The 23,193-nt window shown below is 38.0% G+C and overlaps 1 protein-coding gene across 2 annotated transcripts; it reads left to right on the forward strand.

Moving 5' to 3' along the window:
* The first annotated feature begins 5,209 nt into the window (after window positions 1–5,209).
* Window positions 5,210–22,584, forward strand: si:dkey-183c6.8 (protein O-GlcNAcase). Of its 2 annotated transcripts, XM_041985027.1 has the most exons (17): window positions 5,210–5,396; window positions 7,305–7,356; window positions 10,919–11,016; window positions 12,119–12,249; window positions 12,335–12,506; window positions 12,586–12,684; window positions 13,662–13,931; window positions 14,900–14,986; window positions 15,092–15,567; window positions 15,658–15,832; window positions 17,956–18,012; window positions 18,314–18,399; window positions 18,547–18,651; window positions 18,942–19,033; window positions 19,138–19,327; window positions 20,447–20,606; window positions 20,906–22,584. In XM_041985027.1, the coding sequence occupies exons 1-17, from the start codon at window positions 5,357–5,359 to the stop codon at window positions 21,040–21,042; spliced, it is 2,427 nt and encodes an 808-aa protein (XP_041840961.1). In that variant the 5' UTR covers window positions 5,210–5,356; the 3' UTR covers window positions 21,043–22,584. The 2 variants fall into 2 exon arrangements, with proteins under 2 accessions (XP_041840961.1, XP_041840962.1); XM_041985028.1 differs by lacking the exon at window positions 7,305–7,356.
* Window positions 22,585–23,193: the final 609 nt, after the last annotated feature.

Consider the following 23,193-nt stretch of genomic DNA (forward strand, 5'->3'; position numbering starts at 1 on the left):
ACATATTTAGAGTTTTCTTTTTAAAGTAATTAATAATTTTTCCAGTTTTTCTTCAAACACAAAATGCTGAACTAAATAGTAAAAAAAACAAAAAAAACAAACAAAAAAACAAAAAAAAAACAACAACATTCAAACACTGTGAGAAAATACTCCCTCAGTTTTGGCCATGCCTTTGACTGGAATGCTGAAAAAAATTTAGTTTTAATTTAATGTTTTTTCTTTCTCATTATTATTCCTGGATTAAAGTACAATTCTTAAATTTAGACTTATGTTAATCAACAGACATGACATTATACAAGATTATATGATTGAATGTAAGGAATTCCTAGCTTATTCCTAGTTGCAGTGCACTGAATTCCCACTGCTGCCTCTTAGATTTAATTGCCAAGGTTTAATGAGATCAAGTTTGTCTCAGTAAAGCAGTGCTCCATGTTCACTATACAGTAGACGACAAAAACCAAAAATATTCAGTATAGACAAAAAAATTCCACACATGCTATCAATATTAAAACAAGTCAGAATAATTTTAAAAAAAGGAACCAACCTGTGAGCACAACGATGATCATCCTGTAATCCACGATTTAAACCTTTGAAAAAAACAGAATGTACTTGTATTTCACATCCATATACAAGCAGATATGCACCTATAAACCAAAGCACAATGCTAATCTTTGTAAAATGTGTAAATTACTGTAGATTTCACAAACCATTCAAACACCTCCTCTTATAACTTAAAGCAACTCCAAGCAGCATCTGAGTATCGCTTAATATGTGCATGTGCTCTTCAGTTTTTTTTCAGCTCAGTTGCTGATATGCTGAAAATGATTACTGATGGGCGTAGTTAAGATGTATTTCTCAAAACGAAAGAAGTGCATCTCAGGAATCAGGAAGTACCAACACAATCAAATAGTTAAGTTTTTCTCATTATGACTGGCACAAGGAAATAATGATGTGCTACAACCTGTTTTAACTGGAGGACACACAGTGTATCAAATATCTGGTGTTTGTAATAATGAGTTTCATGAGTCAGAGTCATACTTTACATTCAACCTGGTTAAAGTTATTAATTCACTTTAATGTGTATTTGTTTTTGTAAACATTTAATAGATTTCAGTTATTAACCAGAATTAAAAAATATCAACGAACAATAGACAAAGGTAGGAATAATCAACTTAGAACCATTTTCAAATCACTGAAATTCAAGTAGATGTTACTACACTGGGCTTTTTACTTTTATATGTGACAATTCCTGAGTGCTTGAATTGAAGGTAACTGCACTACTTTCTTTGTTCTTGAATAGGTTGCATATTTAATGTAAAAGTCTTCTGTAATTTGATGGACTTTAATGGACTGTTACTGGGACATTCATGGTTTGAAAGTTATTGTAGTTGAAAGTGTGTTGCTGACTCAGCTCCTTGTGGGTCACTGAGGTTTGTTTTTACCTGCAACTTGTTTACTTACCTGGTCAACGGTGTTTTGTTTATATGTTTCAATGGATGAGCGGTGAGAAAATTGCCAGTGGAGGAAAGTCAGGTCTAAATATGAAGACACTCGTACTGTATGTGGATGACATCTGGGCCACAATCCAAACTCGAGTAGAGATCTTAACTGAACATGTCAACAATGTGGACAACAATTCCAGTTCATGAAGGAGGAAGAAAAAAATAAAATGAAACTGCCTTTTAAAACTGTAATGTGCAGATTAAGGAGGCCGGAAGTCTTAACATTGAGATACACCAGACATGTACACAGACTAACGCCGGCTCTTTGTCCTGTACTACTGACTGGAAAACAAACTGGCCATCATCCGATCTTTGCATCATCTGGCTGAGAGTGTTCCCTCAAATAACACTGTAGATATCAAAACTAGGCCTTTGTCAATTTGATCAAATAACCTTAAAAAACACCACAGCAAACAGAGAGCAAAAGAGAAACAGGCTGAAACATTTCTTTTGTGTGTCTGGGAGACTTATAAGGATCTTCTTCAAACACAACAACATCTAACCCAAAACACCCTCAGAGTTAAACTGATTCCCTCTAAGTACAAAACATCCAAACACAAACTGACCTTTATACAGGGAAACTAAACAACCACTTCACATGCAAATGGTAAAACTTAAGGAGAAACTTTAGGTTGAAACTCAGCAGCCAAGAAACTCGTTTGAGGATAGTAATTTCCACATTATGAACATGGAAGACAGAAATTTTGGGAGACAAGTGAAAGAAGTCAGTTATGCTAAACAGGGAAGAAAAGACCAACTTTAAACAGAGCAGTTGACCTACGGTTCTAATTAGCCACAAAGCATTCTTGCCTTTCTTCCCCAGGCGTTTTAAAGCCATATACACCTTTTACACATCTACACACACATAGTTGCTATGATGATAAGGAAGTTGTTTAGAAATGTCGGGTGATTTTTCCTGGTAGTTTCTTATAAAACATTTTTTTAACCTAATAAGTAGTTTCCTTGTAGACGTTCTAATGTACCAAACTGTACAGCAGGAATTTCTATGTAAAAAGCTGTATCATAACTTCATCTGCCTTACTGGTTTCACTGACTTACTGCAATGCATATTACTAAATATTGCTATTTAAACATGTGTTGTGGTGTTTAAATTGTGTATACAAAAAAGGGTTACAGAGTTTTATTGGTCTTTATCAGAATGTAGATTACTTTTCATCCACAACTAAACATGATGTTCTGTGATTAACTTAGAACCCGTCAGCCAATCAGTAGCATTAAATACTTTGGTTATGATCTCTAAAAATCTACATTTTCTTAGCTGTTTGATGTTGAAGTTTTAGAGGAACTTTAAAGTGAAAGTCAGGGTGTTTTTAAAGGTTTTTTATTTCTCCTGGTATTTCTTTGATAGTAGAGAGGAAAGAGGGCACAAGCAGGAAGATTTAAGGATCACGACCCAAAATTGGACCTGTTACAGTGAGAATTTTAAGCTTCTGGTCATAGTCAGGTAGCTTTAAGACTAGATCATCTATTACTGATAATACTTGTTACATTTCTAGATATCCTGGAAAATATACACACAAGGGACTGTTTCCAACTGAACAAAACTAGACCACGTTTTAATCAGTTTCTCTATCCTAAACTGTACAATACTTATGAAGGTGAAATAAATGCAAATTAAACCTTAACACCGACCACACAACTTATGAGCTGTGTCATTTTGCTATACTACCCCTTATGGTTGGGATGGGGTCTGCATATCACCACATAAATTCCAACAAAGCAGTGGTTTATAAGGAGGTGTTGTATAACCTTTAAACAAAAGCATATTTTGGCTCCTAAAACTGGCTAAAGATTTCCTGGATAAACCACATTCTTCTATCAAGTTACCTGGTAGACGGATGTAGCTGTCATGAGAATTCATTGTTAAAACTTGAGATGTCTGTAGGTTCGACTCAGATATCCCTTAGACCAGAGATTAATTAATTAAAAATTAAAGAGAAAAATACTAAACAGTACTAATACTAATATCTAAGCAAAGTAGCTCATACTGTAGCTTCATCATGTCCATGTAGAAGGGCTTGTAATGACTGATGATTTGTAAACCTAAAAACATATAATTTCATCTTTATCTTGGGCACAGGTTGAAGCTGATTTTAACAACCTGCATGTTTGTCTGTATTACTTACCAGGTTTCCACTATGAGAGATAAACACAGCGCCCTGCCAATTCATGAGGTGATGTAAATAAATCTATTTTCAGCAAGAGGTATTCAGAGTAAAGTTTTTTTTTTGTTTGTTTTTACTTAACAGATATTTGTAATAAAGTTATTTTATTTCATGAATCCTGACATTGTGTTGGAGGTTAGATTTAGCTTGTGTGTGAGCATCAACTGCAGCAATTTCTTCTTGTATAAAAGACAAGAAGGAAAAAAAAAGACATAACTTTAGTCACTAATTTTAAAGTGCTGGATTCTTGTACAATGACAGTATAATTGATTTCTTCATCCAAAAAGAGGAATAATACCTTGTCCTGCAATATTTAGATGCTCCTCTGCCCCAGCATGCTTGATTTAAATTAAATTGATCCAACAGCTTGTCAAGTTCTGCACAATTAGTCATTCATTTGAATCAGATGTGGTCCTTGAAGACCAGACTTTGACTGTGTTATAACGTCTATCATACTAGCTTATTAGCAACTGTGGCAAGATGATGTTTGAGCAAAGGAAGAATAAGTCCATTTGCAGGCTTGGGGTAGCAGACAACCACAGTTTATTATAACATTCTGCACACCAAACATTCTACATCCCTCTCTGCAGTCTAACCAGTCTGCTTGGCAGTACTTCCTATAATATATCCTGAAGCACCACCCTCTCAATTCCAATAGGCCTATCACAGCAGACTTCTGAAAAAAAATAGTAAGTTAACAAGATAATTAAAACATCATGATACTGAAACATATTCTCATGTGCTCAATTCTACAGTATCCAAATTAACAATTCAAACCAGACAACATATTTGGTACAAACCTCAATGTCCACCTTTTAACTTCTAATTACATCTATTCAATTATTCAATCAAGCCTGAGAACATGCCCAAGCCCACACTCTTTATGAGAACTCCATGATAGACAGGCCTTCTCCCTAAACAAAGACAAATTCTTTCTTAGAAAAAACACTTTGACAGGGAATGACTGATATTACACAAATTAAAAAAAAAAAAAAAAAAAAAAAAAAAAAGACAGTGGATGTTAGGTGCCCATAATTTACCTTTGCACACAAGAGGTAACAAAACTCAGGTGGGAGATAGTGCCTCCCAACAGCAACTTTAGCAAATATGCTAATTAAGCCAGCTGCTTGTAACATCTGTCTAGTTAGCTAACTTCTGTTACTTCTTTTTCTCCAGGTACTGAATTTAAACAGTTTGAAAATGTTGGAAAATGACGCTAATATTGTAACTGAAGAGTAAAAATGCTCTGTGAATGTAATGGTCCTAATTCGGACGTTTAACCACAACAAAAGCAACACGTTAGTTAACTTGGAAGCATCTTCTTTCTGAAGACTATTGCTCTCTGCTGGATATCTCACAACATGTAAAATTATGACGACAATTATGACTATCATAATTATTACTATGAATACAAATTGCACAGCAACTATCATTTTGGTGCTAGCTGCCCGAGAGCTCCTGAACGCATCGCGGGAGCATCAGCACAGTAGAGCAGAGGAGAGAAGGAGGAGGAGGAGGAGACTAGGCAGAGAAAGAGGTGGAAGCAGATCGAGGAGAGGCATGAAGAATATCCGCGGGATCTAAGCTAACGGACGGGGAAAGCATCTCTTCCCGCACTTGTTGGAGGGCGACTGGAGACGGAGGAAGGCAGCGGTGCTGACCGAAGGCATGATGGAGGAGAAGCAGTTCCTTTGTGGGGTGGTGGAAGGTGAGAGCGGCCGACTTTTTAACTAACCTCCTCGCTGATCATGTGATTTTTTTTCTTACCTTGGGGGCACTGATTTTGAGTGTAGACCAGCGTCTGACCTATATTTGAGAGCGGACGTTTTGTCACCAAGGCTACTGTAAAATATGGATGGAGAAAAGTAATACATTTATTTATGAAGACAGGATAAGGTTGGATGAAAAGGTCTATGAGAGAGGATGCTGTGTGGATCAGTTAAGCTTGAAGTGAAGATCAAAGAGCAGGCAGTGGAAAATGTTGAATACCATCTCCTGTAAAGGCTGCAGACTAATGGAAAATATGCTTTTAGATATTATAGCAGGTAGAGATTTTGATGATTGTGATGATGCTTCATTATATGGTTTACATGACATGACAGTAACAATGAGATGCTGTAGAGGATGTCAGGAAGGAAGTTGTAATCATGCTGCTAGCACACAGGTGAAGATGAAAGCAAAGAAAAAGCTATGCTTAAATAACACCTGATAATAGGTCTGATTGTTTTAAATGGATATAAATAGAATTGTGATGGTACAAAAGAACAGACTAGAAGGGTTAATAATGATGTTGATGATACTACAGGTTGGAAATATCTAAAACATATGAAAATAATAACTGCAGAAAAAGCCTCATGCAATATGAAATAAAAGCTATATTTATATTGTTAAATGAGAAAGATTGAGATGCAACAAACAGCGTTGAAAATATAACAAATCAGTTGTCAATAGAATCTAATCAGTGATTTGTTTTCATCACCATAGCAACAATAAAAATGTGGAAGTATTTGATGATTTTGTGCTATTAGTGCTGCTGAGGTCAGCTGATCCAAGTTTCTTATTAAAGAAAATGTTTGTGCAAAGCTTAAATAAGCCACTCTTTGGAGCTTATCAACCATTATTTAATTATTTAGAAATGTAAACATATCTGTAATTTAATAGGATAAACTGTCATTTTTATATTTTTGATTGTTGCCAAATATCCATTTGACTGTGATATTTAAATATATTCCATCTCATTTACACAGTTTGACAATTTTACTTGTCAACCTACTTGAAAGATAAATGAGTACAATGGATTTTTAATGTTTTCCACACTGCTAAGGTTTGTCCACCAGTTCACATCTACATCTTAGCAAAACTGCCGTCACTTAACTTATTGCTTATTTTCACATTTCCTCACTCTTGTATGTTTATCAGACTCATGGGGTGGGGGGCATCCAACAGAGTTTGTAATTGGGTTTTGTTTAGTGGGAAGCACTGCACAGGGTGCACACATAGGCACACGTCACACACACGCACAACAAAATGATAACAAGCATCTCCCCCTGGACATGCAGGAGAAAGTCATCTGTACTGTATTTGATTCTGTTCTCACTGCGACCCACTTACTGTACAGAGATATTTGTACACACACACACACACACACATTCTGCAGACTTATTAAAAAACACCAAGGACTGAGAGGGACGCTGGAGATGCTCCCATTTCTAAGAATAGAAAATGTGATGGAGAATGTAGCCGCAGATGAATTATGCCTCTGCCAAACGCAGCAGGGATGTGGCCAAGTAAGTGGAGGATCTTGTAGCATTTTCTGTGGCTAAACATGCAGCACTCAAGCTGCAACGCCAGCCAGAAGACCAGCAGCTGGTAGCTGTACAGTTTATGAAAAATGAAAGTGGCAGTGTGCCGCATATATCAGGCATATTTCATATGAAATCATATTGAATTGCGTTAGAAAAATACCAAACATTCCCTAAATTTTATACATCAGATTTATCTAAAGAGAAAACACAATGTCAGAGTTATTTTAACATATTTCATGTTTATACCAGTCATAAAAAAATCAGTAATGTTAAACATATTAACTATTTTTTTTTATTTAATTTTCTTTCAGGTTTCTATGGGAGGCCATGGTCTATGGATCAGAGAAAAGTTCTCTTTCAGTGGTAAGCCATGACCCAGTTCAGTATTTAAGTCAGTTTACTGTTGTGTATATACATATATTGTGAGCTCAGGATCTGCTGACATCACGCCTCTGGGCTAAACCCAGCTTCACGAGTCTATTTCAGTGCCAAGCAGACATAAGAGAAACCTCTGACACAGAATGACTCCATGTAAAGAGCAGGCTCATCCTCACACCTGAGGCTCAGTCATGGATGACAGCTGTGGCATGAAGGAGGCTGACGCTGGATTTTGACACAGAAAATTGAGATCCAAAGTGGGATGTATACCACGGTCACAGAAATATGTTTCTAGACATGATAGGAAAGCAGCTGCTCCCACGTTTTCACTTCATATTAATAATTTATGTGCCCTGTTAACATTTAAGTATGGCTTGCTGAGCCTGAAGCTCTTATTTTTTCATATTTTATTTTTCTATGTAAACTGCAAAGTTACTCAGAATAAGTGTGAAGTCATATCAGTGTAGAGCGCTCAGTTGGATCCCTTTCAAACATAACACAAGAGCAGAAGCAGAAGTTGTGGATAAAAGACACTTAAAACACAAAACTACCACTTGTGTTAATCAAATATTTTATAATTCTGTGCAAAATCTTCAGCTGCTCCTTACGTTTTCTTTTTTTTAATATATATATATATATATGTTTTACTTTCATGGCGCCACATTTTCTTATCATAATTTTAAAATGGTCATGTAGTTCTTCAGGTTTTTTGAAAGTCTTTTTGAATGTCTTTCTTTGGACATCAGCTGCTTATCACTTTAAACCAGTCTTTATACCCCACCACTTTCAGAGGGATGTGTTTTTGTTTGTTTGTTAAGCCACTTAACACTGACCTATCAATCATTCAAGTTTGCAAGTAACAGACAACAGTTTTAAATAGTGTCTTTAGGCAGTTTGTTTACTATGAGTCTGTTTAAAAAAAACCACATAATTTGTTCTCAGTTATTTAGCAGCATTTATGAAAAAGTACATATTTCAGCTGGACAGACATGACATGTTTGCACCAACAAGGTAGTTTCCAAAGAGCTATTAGCCTAAAACATGCCATATTTTGGTGTGATAGCAGTGAGTCCTTAAATAGTACAAGTGGAGAGGTTAAAAATGTCAGACCTTAAAAACATAATGTACCACAAATAAACAGTATTTGAAAGTGATTTAGTAACAGTAAACAAGCCATCCATCCATCCATCCATCCATCCATCCATTATCTTGACCGCTTATTCCATTTCGGGTCGCGGGTGAGCTGGAGCCTATCCCAGCATTTTAACAGGTGCAGTAAACAAGCAAAACAAAAAAATCAAGCTGAAACCTGACACAGAACCTGAGAGATGCATCTGGTCCTTCAGTTGATCCGATACTGTTTACAAGGTCCAACTCATCGGAAAATGTCTCTATTGATAGATGGCTGCCAAGAAGCCATTTAAAGGAAGGGAACAGGAAGAAAAGGGTGAGGTCTGCCAAATGATACAAGAACTGGACTGAAAATCAGTGCCAACAGGTCTTATACTGATGAATCCTCCCCTGAGCCTGGATTTCAGCATTACTGAGGCAGTGTGGGATCATCTTGACAGAGAACCGAACAAAAGGCTGCCAGCATTCAAAGAAGAGCTTTGGAAAGTCCTTTAAGAAGCCACGAGAACTATCTTGAAGAACTCTTAAAGCAATTACAGGAAAGCTTATTGAAGAGTTTTCAGGCTGTTGAAGAATAAGGGTAGTCCGACTAAAGCCTGTTAGAAACTTCATTTTTGCCATATATAGTGTATTTTCATTTATGTTTGCACATATATTGCTGCATATATGTGTATATATATATATATATATATTCATTCATTCATTCATTCTATGTACTGCTTGGTCCATTACGGGTCGCGGGTAAGCTGGCAGGGCCAAATATATATATATATATATATATATATATATATATGTATGTATGTGTAAATATATATATATGTATGTATATGTATGTGTAAATATATATATATATGTATGTATGTATGTATGTATGGATGGATGGATGGATGGATGGATGGATAGATAGATAGATAGATAGATAGATAGATAGATAGATAGATAGATAGATAGATAGATAGATAGAGAGAGAGAGAGAGAGAGAGAGAGAGAGAGAGAGAGAGAGAGAGAGAGAGAGAGAGATAGATAGATAGATAGATAGATAGATAGATAGATAGATAGATAGATAGAGAGATAGATAGATAGATAGATAGATAGATAGATAGATAGATAGATAGATAGATAGAGAGATAGAGAGATAGATAAGGGTGTCTCAAGGCATTTGCACAGTGCAATATTATTTATGCAAACAATACAGATGCTATGGTTAGGCTATAGGCAAAGAAGCAATTTAAAGGAGGTAGGGGTCCAGGATTTAAATTAATTAGAATCTTAGCTATAAAAAGTGGTACTCCTCACTGCACTAATGAAGAATTCAGCATTCCCTGTTCATGTGCATTCATCTGTAGTTATACTTTATAGTTTAAAGGGAACCAGTTAATTCTCGATGCTACACCTAATTCACTTGAAAGTGTAACAACTTAAATCCCAGTTGGGAGATGTGATGCAGTTTTGTAGTTTAGTAGCTCATAGTGACACCGCTCTTATATAGATGAGGAAAACATTTCTACCAGTTATTATTGCGCTCTGGTTCTGTTTGAACTTTGTCACTAAGATACATGAAACTGCTTTGCTAACAGGGCAGGTATTGGTTCATGAAGAAATTGTGAGAATTAACTTGACTTTCAAAACTTCAGCAGCAGCTGAGTGTGTGGGTTTCAGATTATTAATAGCAGCGTTTTTTTGAGAATCTAGTGAGGGTGCAGGTACAGTTTATATGCTGAGTGTTGCATAACTGCAGAAGTATGTGTGTGTGTGTGTGCGTGTGTGTGTAAGATTGCATGTTTTAGGTGGGTAGATTGCTGCTTTGTGGAGGCGACTTGCATACCATCTGTCCAGGAAATCAAACAGTAAGCGAGAGAGAGGGAGAGAGAGAGAGAGAGAGAGACACTGCCCTCCCACAAACGACAAGAAAGACAAAAGCAGGTCCAGAGATGGAGCAACATTCATGTTTATAGATGTGTATGAATGCCTGGGGATGCATATATTGGTACACTTCTAGTACTATGCTGTATTTATAATGCAGGAGCTCATTTCCTGTAAGTGAGATGGCCTTGGAGCCTCAAAATCAATAAAGTGCTTCTATATTCAAGCCACTTGTTGTTTTTCTGCTTATCCCTCCTCCTGTCTTTGCATCACTCTGAGCTCCCGACCGCTCACTGTCCTGCTGGACAAAGTTCTTACTTCAAACATGAAAAACAGGAATGAAGCACAGACAAGTAACACATAGAAGGAAAACTCAGTGAAGGGTCGGCATTTTGCTAGAGCAGCATGAGTGTTGGCGCTCAACAGTACATCATTTTCAAATCCATAATGTCTTTCATGGGCCCCTCGTACCCTATGTGTCTGGGTGTTGTTTCTTTCTTTTAGCATAACATATTCCCTCCCTTTACCTCCTTTATTCATTCTCCTCCACCAGGATGCAGCGCTGGGGGCTGAACACCTACCTGTATGGCCCAAAAGACGACCTGAAACACAGACTGCTTTGGAGAGAGGTCTATTCTCCTGAAGAGGAGGGTAAGCCTTTTTTTTATCACTCAGGGAAGCTGTAAAAAAATACAATAATAATAATAACAATAAAATACAAATTAAAAGTAAACTGTTGTGGCCAAATCAAACATCTATAATGAGATCCTTTTAGTTGGAATAACATAGAAGCAGATCTGTAAGACATTTTGTCTTTTGTCTTTCACTGCCATTATAATGAATAATTTGAATTGCCATAGTTAATTATATTATTTTTTTAAATTGTTGCCTACACAAAGAAATGAGCTGAATTTCTTTACTGATACATAAAAGGAAAAATGCTGGAAACCCTTTATAATACAAGCATGATTAACAGTTTAAATTTGTGGTATGAATTTGGCATCAAAGAAATACAAGCTGCTTCTGAAACTAAACATAAAGTACTATAGAATAAGGCAAGGCGAGTTTATTTGTATAGCACAAGGGTGATCAAATGTGCTTTACATAAACTCTGAAACATAAGAAAATAAGAAGCATAATTTAAAATTAAAAACAAAAGGGAAAGGAAAAAGAAAGAACATTAGATAAAAACAGTATTAAAACACGATAACTGTTGAAATGCAGCAGAGAACAGGAGGGTTTCTTACCTGGATTTAAATAAATTGAGTGTTTCAGCTGATTTGAGGCTTTCTGGGAGTTTCCACGCTGATGTGAAAGCTTCCCCAATTTCAAGAACAATCCAGGTTTTTGATCCAATGTTTGTTTCCAAACACCTGTTATGTTTGCTTTGTTTTAATCATCACATTTTTTAGGTGGATAGTTTCCTGCTTTGTGGAGGTGACTTGCGTGTTGTCTATCCAGGAAATCAAACAGAGAAAATGTCATGTTTAGTTAAAGGAAAAGCCAGAGAATGTGGGAAATGGGCGGTTCCTGTTGTAGGAGTCTAAACTAGACATTTATATTGTTTGGTGGTGAGGCATGTAGAGAACAAGCCCAGAAGATGGCAAACTGTGATGGTAATATTTGTAGGCAAAAAGACAGACTTTTTTTTTTAATTGCCTCTAATTTGAATGTTGCAACAAGACGTGGTGGTGTGTGGTGTCATAGTTTAACTTTCATAATTAAGATTTCCTGCCTTGTTTTTTTCTCCCAGGTAAGTTACGTACTCTCATAGTGGAGGCCCAGTCTAGAGGTCTGAAGTTTGTTTACGCGTTATCTCCTGGTCAGGACATCGTCTTTTCTTCTTCCTGTGACTTGACTCTATTAAAACGCAAGCTGAGACAGGTATGTTCCACACAGTAAGATATTATAAACATGTTGATGTTTCTTCAGCCTGTCATGTACAGCTTCTACTCGCTCTCCCTCTCAGGTATCAGACCTGGGTTGCCAGGCATTTGCCATTCTGTTCGATGACATAGATCACTCCATGTGTCAGGCCGACAGCGAGGCTTTCGCTTCATTCGCTCATGCTCAGGTCACAGTAACCAATGAGATTTATCGGTTCCTAGGTGAACCACCTGTCTTCCTATTCTGCCCCACAGGTAGGACTCAAGCCAAGACTATAAATGTTCATTTTTATTTCTACATGAAAAATGATTTCAACTCGCTTTGTCTCCTTAGAATACTGCGGTTCTCTATGCTCTCCTAGTGTATCCAAGTCTCCCTATCTACAAACTGTTGGGGAGGACTTGCTGCCTAATATAACAGTAATATGGACAGGTAAGACCAAAACACTGGAATGGTCTTTAATACAACACAGTATAATGCAGCCTTAAACCCAAATGCTGAAGTAGGTCTGCATTTTCTTTCTAATAACCACATACACACTGGTTAAACACATGCCAGCATGCACACATGCAAATGAGTGTGCACACAAACCCACACAACCTCCTCCAGAAACTAGAAAATGATTTAGATAAACATCCACCCACATGCATATGGATGTACAGTGAAAACACACACACATTCACACATCATCACCCACTCACTTTAGTTCATTCCTTGAATTTCATCACAGCATATCTCAACAACAGAAGCTATTCTAAAAGGAGCTTTTTTTTCAGCTATTCCACTAAAGAAAACTAGAAGTTTTACAACATTACTGGATATTCAAAGCACCTGCAGATCAGATTACTATGCGTCACCAGAGCAGCCTTTATTTTCTTTGCAAATTTTCTTTGTTTTTAAGTAAAACACGTTGAAAGGTATGAGGAAATGATGCCATGCTACCTATTGTGGCTTTGCAGTTTAGAGGAAGTTTGGTAGTTTAAACTTAGTTTAAACTTTTGAATAACCCTTTTATAGTTTTCTTTTGATGTTATTTCTTAGCATAGATCCTTAACATTACTCATAGACTTGAAAAAGCTCCTAATTTTCTGAGAACTTTCTTTGATATGAAATTTGCTGAGACCGTAAGTTAGTTTTGTGGGTTTTTGAGAAGTGTTTCCTGAAGCTCTTTCTAAAATAAATTTCCCCAGAGACTGTTGTGCATGTAAACTATGCAATGTCATGAGCATGTAATCATCACGCCTAGCGAGTTTTAACTCTACTATAACAATGACAGCAAATCAGATTTTCTAAACTTTACATTTTGGGGGTTTGTTTATTTAATTTCTTAATTTCTATGTGAGCAAAATTTCTTTCACAAACCTACAGGTTTCCATTTGACAACTTTTCTCATGCACCCTGTCCCACAGGTAGTAAGGTCATTTCCAGGAAGCTGTCTGTAGACTGCCTCGCTGAGGTGGAGTCTGTCCTCCAGCGACCTCCGCTCATATGGGACAACCTGCACGCTAACGACTACGACTCCAGACGTCTCTTCTTAGGGCCTTTTAAGGGTCGAGAGTCCCAGCTGAGGAGCCACTTGAGGGGCTTGCTGCTCAATCCCAACTGCGAGTTTGAAGCCAATTACATCCCTCTACACACCCTGGGAAGCTGGCACAGAGCAGGACAAGAGGACATGAAAGGTGAGGAGTGTGGAGATGGAGATGGAGGTTAGAAGCAGCAGTAATAAGACAGGAGATGTCCTCAGTTAATAAACTTAATATTCGCTCTACCAGACCACATCCATGCGCTGTTTCTACCTTTGCTTCCTAGAGAAATGTTTAATAACCTTGTGTTGCTTGGCAACTAGCACCATTTTGGCCACCAGACAGGAATTCTGACTGATATCACTTAACAAACAAATATAATTATAAGAATTAAAGCTCCATCTGTTGTTCTAGAAAAGTTATTTAGTAAGCTTTTGGGTATAGTTACACACACACACACACACACACATATACATATATATATATATATATATATATATATATATATATATATTTGCAGTAAGAGTTTCTGTTTGACATTCACTAAAAACTTTCCCCACTGCAGAGCTGAAACTGCCTTGTGTTACTCTAACATGTTTTTTTTTTTTTTTTTCATTGCAATCAATTTGCTGTGACAGTGAGATGCTTGAAAATAGAACCAGAGAGAAAGCAGAAACCAGGGAGTTGAATGGAAAGTGGTAGGAACAGAGAGGCGCTGTAGCATGTGATGTTCTGCTGACTGGGTTGAGGTGGGGGGGGGATGGGGGAGGTGATATAGGAGTAATTGTGTAGTGTAATGAAGGAAGAAATGGAGAGAGAGCAAGGTCCCCTTGTGGGAAAGAAACCAAGTGGAGGGCTGGAGGCTTTAAAGAAGAAGATAGGAAAAAAGATGAAGGCCTGGCTGTGCCCTGTAACATGGAAGAATATGCAGGAAGAATATTAATAAGTATATGAAACTTTGCTGTGCAGCTTTATACTATATATTTTACCTTTAATGTAGACATCAGAGAATAATTATTCACATTGATTGGAACTGGTTTTTTCTTGTGAGAGGGTACTCTCATGAATATAAATTAGCTGAAGGTTTTCATAGATGATATACTACAATGTTATGTGTGTTGTAGATGAGGAGTGTGAGTACTGTCCTGAAAGAGCTCTCTCTGCTGCACTACATGACTGGTTGGAAGAACTCAACCAACCTCTGCAAGCAGGTAAAACTTAGCCACACATAATTACATAGTAATCTCCACATATGTGTTTCAAAGTATACTGTACCCTTCAAGAGGAGCAGTCATAGTGATATTTGTTTATTTTAGGTCGGCAGAGCGTGAGGACAGACCAGCGTGCTTCTATCCCAACATCACGGTGCAAAACTCCAGACAGGTCCGACTGTCCTTCCACCTTCAGGGGAACCTCTACTGTGACCAAACTTCCAGTCTTTCCACTGAATTCCAGCTCCCCTCCCTCCTCACCTACTATGGTTAAGAGGGACAAGGAGGGTCAAGAAGAGGAAAAAAAGAGAACAAACCACCAAAGCCAACCCACTCAGCAACTGCCAGGATCCAGGGCTGGAGCACCCACAGGCGGAGGCCGGGGACAGAGGTTCCAAGGTCGGGGTCACTGTGGTGGGAAGGGCCTCTTAAGTGAATCCCAGGTGCGGCTGTTGGTTGGTCTTTACTATCTTCCCCACGAGCACGGGCCTTCAGCTCAGAAACTGCTGCAGGATCTGACCTGGCTGAAGATAAACTGCCACTTGGTCAGTGCTAACAGCAAGAAAGCACCGCCTCAGAAGGTCAGTGGGCATTTAAGTGGCCCTGATTTAGTTTGAATGTTGAGTTCATAACTGATTCACATCACCCAGTATAATTAATCTTGTCCACAGGTTGAAGAGTGGCGTGGCCGGGCCTCTAGGTTCCTGTCTCTGTGTGAAGATATAGCACAGCTTCACTGCAGTGTGGTGGGTGGGTCTAACAGGGCTGTCCTCTACGACCTTTACCCTTATGTTTGGGACCTGAGGAACACTGCTCTGGTTGCAAAGGCCTTCATAAGCTGGCTGGGTAAGAACACAGAGAGACTGAGGCACGCAAAGGCAAAATTTTTCTTCTTATATTGTGTTTCTTCAGTGTTGCTTCTGCATAATGCGCTATGTCAGACAGTTACATTTTAAATTGTTATGGTATGGTTAAGCAGTAATATACTATACAATACTGCCTTGTGTTATTCTGCTCATTGTATGGTATACCAGTAGTATGTTGTGCTGTGTTTTCATTTATTATGTAGCCCATTGAGTTGCACAGTCAAAACAGTATAGTAGGGTTGTCACATTTTCCCAAAATCAAATGCATGTTAATATTGTTCATCCACTCATATTCTCCACAATGCTCTGAGCTCATGTATTTGCATTCACTTAATGCAAGATGTTAAATTATCCAGTGTGCTGTTGTTGATTTTTACTGCATGAACAGTTGTGTGGCTTCCTGCCAATATCCAATGAGTCTGAAATGCAGTGAGCTGTGACTTTCACATAAGCAATCCATCCATCTGTGGTTACCCTTCCCTGTTGTTTTTATGTTTCCTGTCCAGCTGTGTTATAGTTGATTGAGATAGCACTATGACTTGAAATTTTATATTGTGGTTTGGGTTCCATCATAAAATCCCCCAAAAAGTACCTGTGATATGTACATTATTGCATCTTGCCATTTTAGTAGTGATGGCATTTTCATCAAATAGCAGGAGTCAGGCATCACTGAACGCCTTACACTGACTCCTTATGGTGTGCCCTAGTTCTCTCAGTTGGCAAAATTCCTTATCTTTTTCTATGCTGTAGTACGATTCCCAAATCTAATGTTCCTCTGAATCCTTGGTGTCCTGACTGTTCTCTTAAAGCAACACTGCTGGACTTTGGTAGCTTTTCACACTTTGGAGCTTCCTAACGAAGGCGTATTTGGCATCCTTTCTCTTTTGTGAGGTCTCTCCATGCAGTAAAAGCCAGTCTGGTGTTGACTCTTGTCCCATCTCTTTCTCTGTCACTTTCTCTCTTGCTTTTCCTTCAATAATGTTTCTGGGTTTCTTTGATGAATCATCTATTGTGTGCATCCAGAATGGCCAGTGTGTTGATATTCAGTTGCTCCAGGTTGAAAATCAATGTTTTGGTTTCCCATCCCTAGCATGCTGGAGGGCAATGACAGTCCCAGGAATGTACATAATAATCGTCAGTCTGTATACAAAAACTAGTCTGAAGCACAGAGTTTACAGTCAGAAAACTATGTAATGTTGCTTTAAAATAACCTTGCTTACTTATTTCTCCCATTTTTTTGCAATAGTAAAGATAAGCTTGTTTTCCGGTTACCATAGAATACATTACATCAAGCTGAAGCTACACCACCTTATATGGAATCACAGAGCAAGCTATTTCTGATGCATCCGTCTTTACAGCCTATGGTCTGAAGATTTAGACATTTTTTTTTTTGGTAACTGGAATGGGTTATTAATGTTCAAAATTTTCCAACATTTGAACTTAGAAGAAAAGCTGACAATTTTACGGCGTAGTTTAATATGACAGGGCTAGATATTACTGCATTATGCAACACTGCAATAGAAAAGGCAAAATATGCTGCAGTAGTTTTTATTATTGTTATTATTATTTTTATTTATTTATTTATTTATTTATTTATTTATTTATTTATTTATATAAATTTTATTAACTACAGTATTTATTTACTCATTTATTTATCACTGATTCACTCGTATTTTTACTAATAGTGGGCTCTTACCACATCTGCCTTGTGTGTTGAGCTCATATTATACTGTACTGTACTGTGCATTATACTGTATATGTATACTGTATATGTAGACTGTAATATACTATAAGCAAGATAGTTTTTTTTTTTTTGCAAAGTGATGTTCACTTTGTTAAACTACGTGTTTTAATGATACTGAACTCAGTACACCATGATACCTAGTAGAGCGGTAGTATGCTGTGTTAACTTTGCTCTTCAAGTTTTTCTTTCTAAATATTGTTAAGTACCATAGTACACACACAATACTGGCTCTGGAATCTGAGTGACTGAAGAGGCTGGAAAAGAGTGAAAAGAGTTCTGTAGATCAGTTTGTTGTTTTTGTTTTACTTGAATGACGCTGTTGTTCTTTTCTACCCCACACATTCATCTGCCTGACGCAGATGGGCGAGTGCTGAGTGACAGCTCCACCCTCGGCTCCTGGAGGAACTGCTTTGACTGTGAGTGGGAATGAACTTCTCTCTCCTTCTCTATGCCTGAAATAACAGTTAGTCATTACTTCAACATACTCCCTCAGAGGAGCTGTGAAGATAATGGGGGAGTAAGAACTGTCCCACCAGTTCTGCTTGAAATATTTATGACGGCATCCTAAAACCTAAATAAAAAGCCAACATCTTTTGAGGATCTGTAATGCCGTAAACCTTTTAAGATGTGTAATCACTTCCAATACCCAGTAAAAACATTCATTATATTCATTTTATTTTGTTGGATACAAGAGTGATATATTCGTGTCTGTTATAGGGTGTGGGAAAACCACAGGAGCCGACGTGCTGGGTGTGGACTCTGAGCCATGGGTGTTCAAAGGAGGCGTATCTGGGGAGGTGCAGGTAGGATGTTTGATAAGTCATTTATGTTAGATTTGGTTTTTGCATGTATCTACTTGCTTAAAAACTATTTGAAATAAATTTGGACTTAACTTTATAAAAATGTCCTTTAAATGGTCAAATGTGTGCGTTTGTCAACGTGTTCTACAGATGCTTCTACCAATAGGCAGCAACAACGAACTTTTTACTCATCCTCCTCCGCTCTTCCCTACCTCCCGTCTCTACAACATCAGACCTTACCACAGCAAAGACAAGGTAGGACAGTCTCACCCACATATTCTGTTAGAATAATTGATAAAATAAAAGCAAGAGAGAAATGTGCTCAACTTATTTGTTTTTACGGTATGAATCAAATCTTAGAAAAACAGCCTGGGAGGACATTAGATACAGTAGGAGGACCATCTGAGTGTTACACTGTTGCTTAGATGGAAGAGTAACAAAGCTCTCAAATATCCTGATTGCTCAGTCATCTGCATGATTGTTTGAGTTTACAAACTTCGCTGTGAGGAAACACTGTGCTGAAATTTTGAGCCATGTGTGTGCAGGTGGAGCTGTACCGAATGGTCCGCCAGTTCCACCTGAGGACGCAGGGAGGCCAGGAGTCCAGCACAGCTCACCCTGATGTCATAGGAGACAGGTCTGTCAACATATGCTTGTGAAACTCCTACACTGGATGGATGTTCCTTTTAACAGAATGTTGTTTGTAGTTTAATGAGTGCAATACTGAATTTCATCCCGTAGATGTCTTGGTCCGTGCCTGGCGTTGAGCCCTGAGTATAGCTTCATCCTGGAAGACGAGCTTGGTGTTTGTGGCTGTGTGCTTGGCATCTTAGATGTTCGATCCTTTGCCAAGCGGTGCCAGGCCAGCTGGATACCTGCCATGAGGGACAAATACCCACCCAAAGGGAACAACACATATCCCAACACACAGGTGAATATGCAAAACAAATGCTTAATAAAATATTCATATTTGAACCAAAACTATTGTGACTCACCCAGAACATGTAACATTTACATACTCATCTGAGACAATAAGCAAAGTCATGGACAGAAATGCTTGGACAGATCTGTACCTGCTGTTCCACCATCTGGGCCCATCTGATTAATAACCCACTGGGAAGGTAGACAGAAAAAAAAAGTATATAAATGTGCATAAACACTTGCACACACATACACTGGATTTTTAGATGTGCTTTACAATGATAACATCGGGTTGGAGCTCAAGTTAAAGCAGTAAAATATAATCAGAAGTGTCATTTGCTTCCATGCGCATACCGTGCAACTCTGAACATTTTATAACAGAGGGAGAAAATTATCATTCGTATGAGTAGAGGCAAGAATCACACACCTCACATTAAATCAGCCTCCATCTTCGCTGAGAGTGGGAGGTTACGGTTCTGTCACAGTGTTATTTCTCATCATTACAAACTCCTCACTCGTCTTTGGCGAAGAGCCGAATGGATCCGGTGGTGATTAACAGATACAGTCAACCCGTGACATCTGTGAAGGATTGAACCTCCTCTTGATGTGTCATGGTGGACACTCACGCTTTGAATGGCTGTCATTCTAACTACAGCCACCGGTTAATGCAAGAAAAGGTTTTCTGGCTTAAATATTTTGTGTTGAGTGCCAGTAAATGTTTGAAAGACATGCATCTTTGATAATGCCTTTTTCCAGAAAAGAAAAAAAACTTCCCATTTAACTTCAAACAAAGGGGAACACCTCACCTGCAATTAGATTATTTTTCAGAAAGAAAGCTTACCAGCAAGTAAAACAGGCTTAACAGTAAAACAGGTGATCAACAGGTCAGATCTTTTTATGGAATTTAGTTGGTTAAAATGAAATTAAAATATTTATCTGAGGAAAACTGTAATTTCCTGGTTAGCGAGTTTTGTAGGGCATGCTCGATCAAATGTGGCTCAGGAGTAGAAACTATCAGCAGCTATGGGAGAATACAGCTTAGGGCTTCGCACTGATTAAGAAACACTTTTCCACAAACTTCTGTAAAACACAGTGTCAGAATGTGTTTGTGTCTCTTCCCTCTGTGCAGAACTTGATCCAGTTAATGGAGGAAGACCAGGGTGAGTACCCAGACTCTCTCCTCTATCACTTCCCCTCTCAGCTGCGATTGGACGCGCTGCCTGAGCTGGTGGACATCAGTGTCAGCCGAACCCTGCTCACTGCTCTCCTTACTGCACTCAAGGCCAACGGTAAGCACATGCTGTGTGTTTATGTTTCCTGTTTGAGTAAAAATGAGGAAATGCAGTACTATGAAACTCCCATGTAACCCTTACCGCTCAGGAAAATGTATCGGTACTATTTAAGATGTTCTGGAAATGACTTTCTTACTAAATGTTCCTGTTGGATATACTGAAATTCTATGGTAACTAGGTAGAGGAATGTTTTTAATTCACATTGTGCCATAATGTCCATTTAATGGTGTTGGAAAAAATACAGGTGGATGTCTAATTTTTGTGTTATGTTTATTTTTCCATGTGTGCGCGTGTAGGTTCTCAAGGTGTGTTCTGTGAGGTGCAGCCAACGGACCGTCAGAGGCTGGAGTTCTTGACAAAACTGGGCTTCCTGGAGATCCTGAGAGGAGAGGCCAGAAGCAGAGAAGGGGTTGTGCTGGGAAGGCTGCTCTGAACATGAAAACACTTGAAACACTCACATAAACATTCACATAGTTGCACACTAAAGCCCTTTTCAGACATGAGATACGCAAGTTAAGAACTTCATCGATCCAGTCATGTGGCAGCGTTCATTCAATCAGACGTTGGTCTCTCATGTTGATGCTGCTGGTGAGAGGTGGCCCCTACATCAAGACAAGTTTAACACAATAGTCTGTTTCGGTTTTCCTATAACTTGTAATGTTGAAATAAAACTAATAAAAGCATGTCATACATCGCTACTCTACATGTTTAAGCTCATCACACAGTTAGTGTTATAATTAACATTGGCATGCACTCAAAGACCAACTATAGTTTTATCAATTATTTTGGGGTCAAGCTCTAAGAAACACAAAGCTTTTGCACCAAATAAGAGTAAGAATAAACAAGGATAGGGGAATTTTGGACAGCATGGGTATGTATGTATTTAATGACATGATCTGAATTTTTATTTACCAGATTTAAGCTCAACACTACTGTGTGTGTTAGTCTGTTGATGTCAAAGTCGGAGCCAATTAAGTTTTTTTCCAAAGTGTTTTACAGATTTAATTAAATGTACACCTAATGCAAAGCAATAACAGTGAAATATAAAAAAACACAGATAGGAATAAAAGAAGAAGAAAGTACAGTAGTAACACACAATGATGCATTCGGGTCTTATTCTCTACTTGAGCGGCAGTAGTTTGAATATACCCAAACTCAAAGATGTGTTTCTATGGAGAGGTGTTCCACAGGTTAGTGAATTCCACTAGACTCTGACTTTGTAAGATTGAAGGAAAGCACTTGTGGCTCAGTAAAGTGTGACAAGTTGCCATCAGATAAATGGAAACGTCTGAAATGGGCTACATACACCACTAACAGCAACAGAGATTTGCACTCAGAGTTGATACACAAAGGCACTAAAACACACAGTAAGATGCTGTAAACACAGTGTGCACAGTGTGGTATAGAGGCTTCTAAGCTCCTCCAGGAGAGGAAAGTTTTTTTAGGGATAATTTTAGATTCCTTTTAGTCTGTGTGGCAGTAGTAGAGATGAACCCAGAGATTTCTGAGGGATTTACAAAATATGAGCCAGGCTTTGAGTTGAAATCTTTTGAGGAGACGTGTTAATCTGTGTCAGAATTCTCTCCTGGTTCAGTATTACCAGATTTATTCAAGTTTCAAGGAAGGAAAGAACAATGTGGTTTTATATGGGAGTAGAGCATCAGATTCCAGGATTTTTTTTAAACCAAGAAAAATCAGGGTTTTTACTCACATGGGACAATTTGTGTGTGAAAGGGGTGAGGTGCACAATTGTCCAAATGTTTATATTGTAGGTTCAGTTTAACTGCTCTCATCAACAATGTACAAACACAAAAAAAGAAGAAAAAAAAAGACAAAAAAAAAAAGATACTGTAAGTTGCAAAGCAGGTATTTTAGAATAAGCAGTTACAAATCTTCTCTCAACAGCTCACTTATCTTTAGATGTAAATTGCTGATGTGTCCTTTAGCAAAGCATTTAACCATAATAAGCCTAAGAGGTCATGTTTACAGCTGACTGGATTTCTTTTCAACCTTAACTTAAATACTTCCTCAGGTTGCACATGCAGGAGTGTTAATGTTCCAGACAGTAGTTTTGCACGCTCATTTATCAGTGGTTTGTAGAAACTGTCCTAAATTCCATCCTAGGAAGGAAATTTACAAGGGTCGTAAAATACAAAAAAATCTGGATTTATCAACATGTGCAGAGGCCAGTTGTACGAGTGTTAGTTGTTCATAAATCCCACATGTTCTAAAGGATTTGCTATTAAATCGTCTGATATCAAACTAAGAAAACAATTTAAGGAAAATAGAAATGGAATGTATCAGCAAAGGAGACGTATCTGCAGCTGGAGAACCAACAGATCTTCCACTTGGATGTTTTAATTTTATCCTGTAAAGATGGTTAATCAGTTGGTATTAAATGTTTTGTATATTTAAGAATAAGATGATAAATTCCACACTTTGCATTTGTTTTAACGTAGCAAATATGCATAAATCTGTGCGAAAGAAGAGTTGATAAATGGGGTATTGTCATTGCTAAGCATGGATCAGACAAATAACATTTACATTTCTGAGCTTGGTGCTGACTGGTGGGTTGTTGAATTGA

Source organism: Melanotaenia boesemani, chromosome 5 (assembly GCF_017639745.1).
Source record: "Melanotaenia boesemani isolate fMelBoe1 chromosome 5, fMelBoe1.pri, whole genome shotgun sequence".
Lineage (NCBI taxonomy): Eukaryota > Metazoa > Chordata > Actinopteri > Atheriniformes > Melanotaeniidae > Melanotaenia > Melanotaenia boesemani.

Bases quoted from the DNA above. Each gene is read 5' to 3' on its own strand.
- si:dkey-183c6.8 (XM_041985027.1), top strand. From the start codon at position 5,357: ATGATGGAGGAGAAGCAGTTCCTTTGTGGGGTGGTGGAAG. The intron at 7,357-10,918 runs GTAAGCCATGAC...CTCCTCCACCAG, and splicing joins AGAAAAGTTCTCTTTCAGTG to GATGCAGCGCTGGGGGCTGA. The intron at 19,328-20,446 runs GTGAATATGCAA...CCCTCTGTGCAG, and splicing joins ACACATATCCCAACACACAG to AACTTGATCCAGTTAATGGA.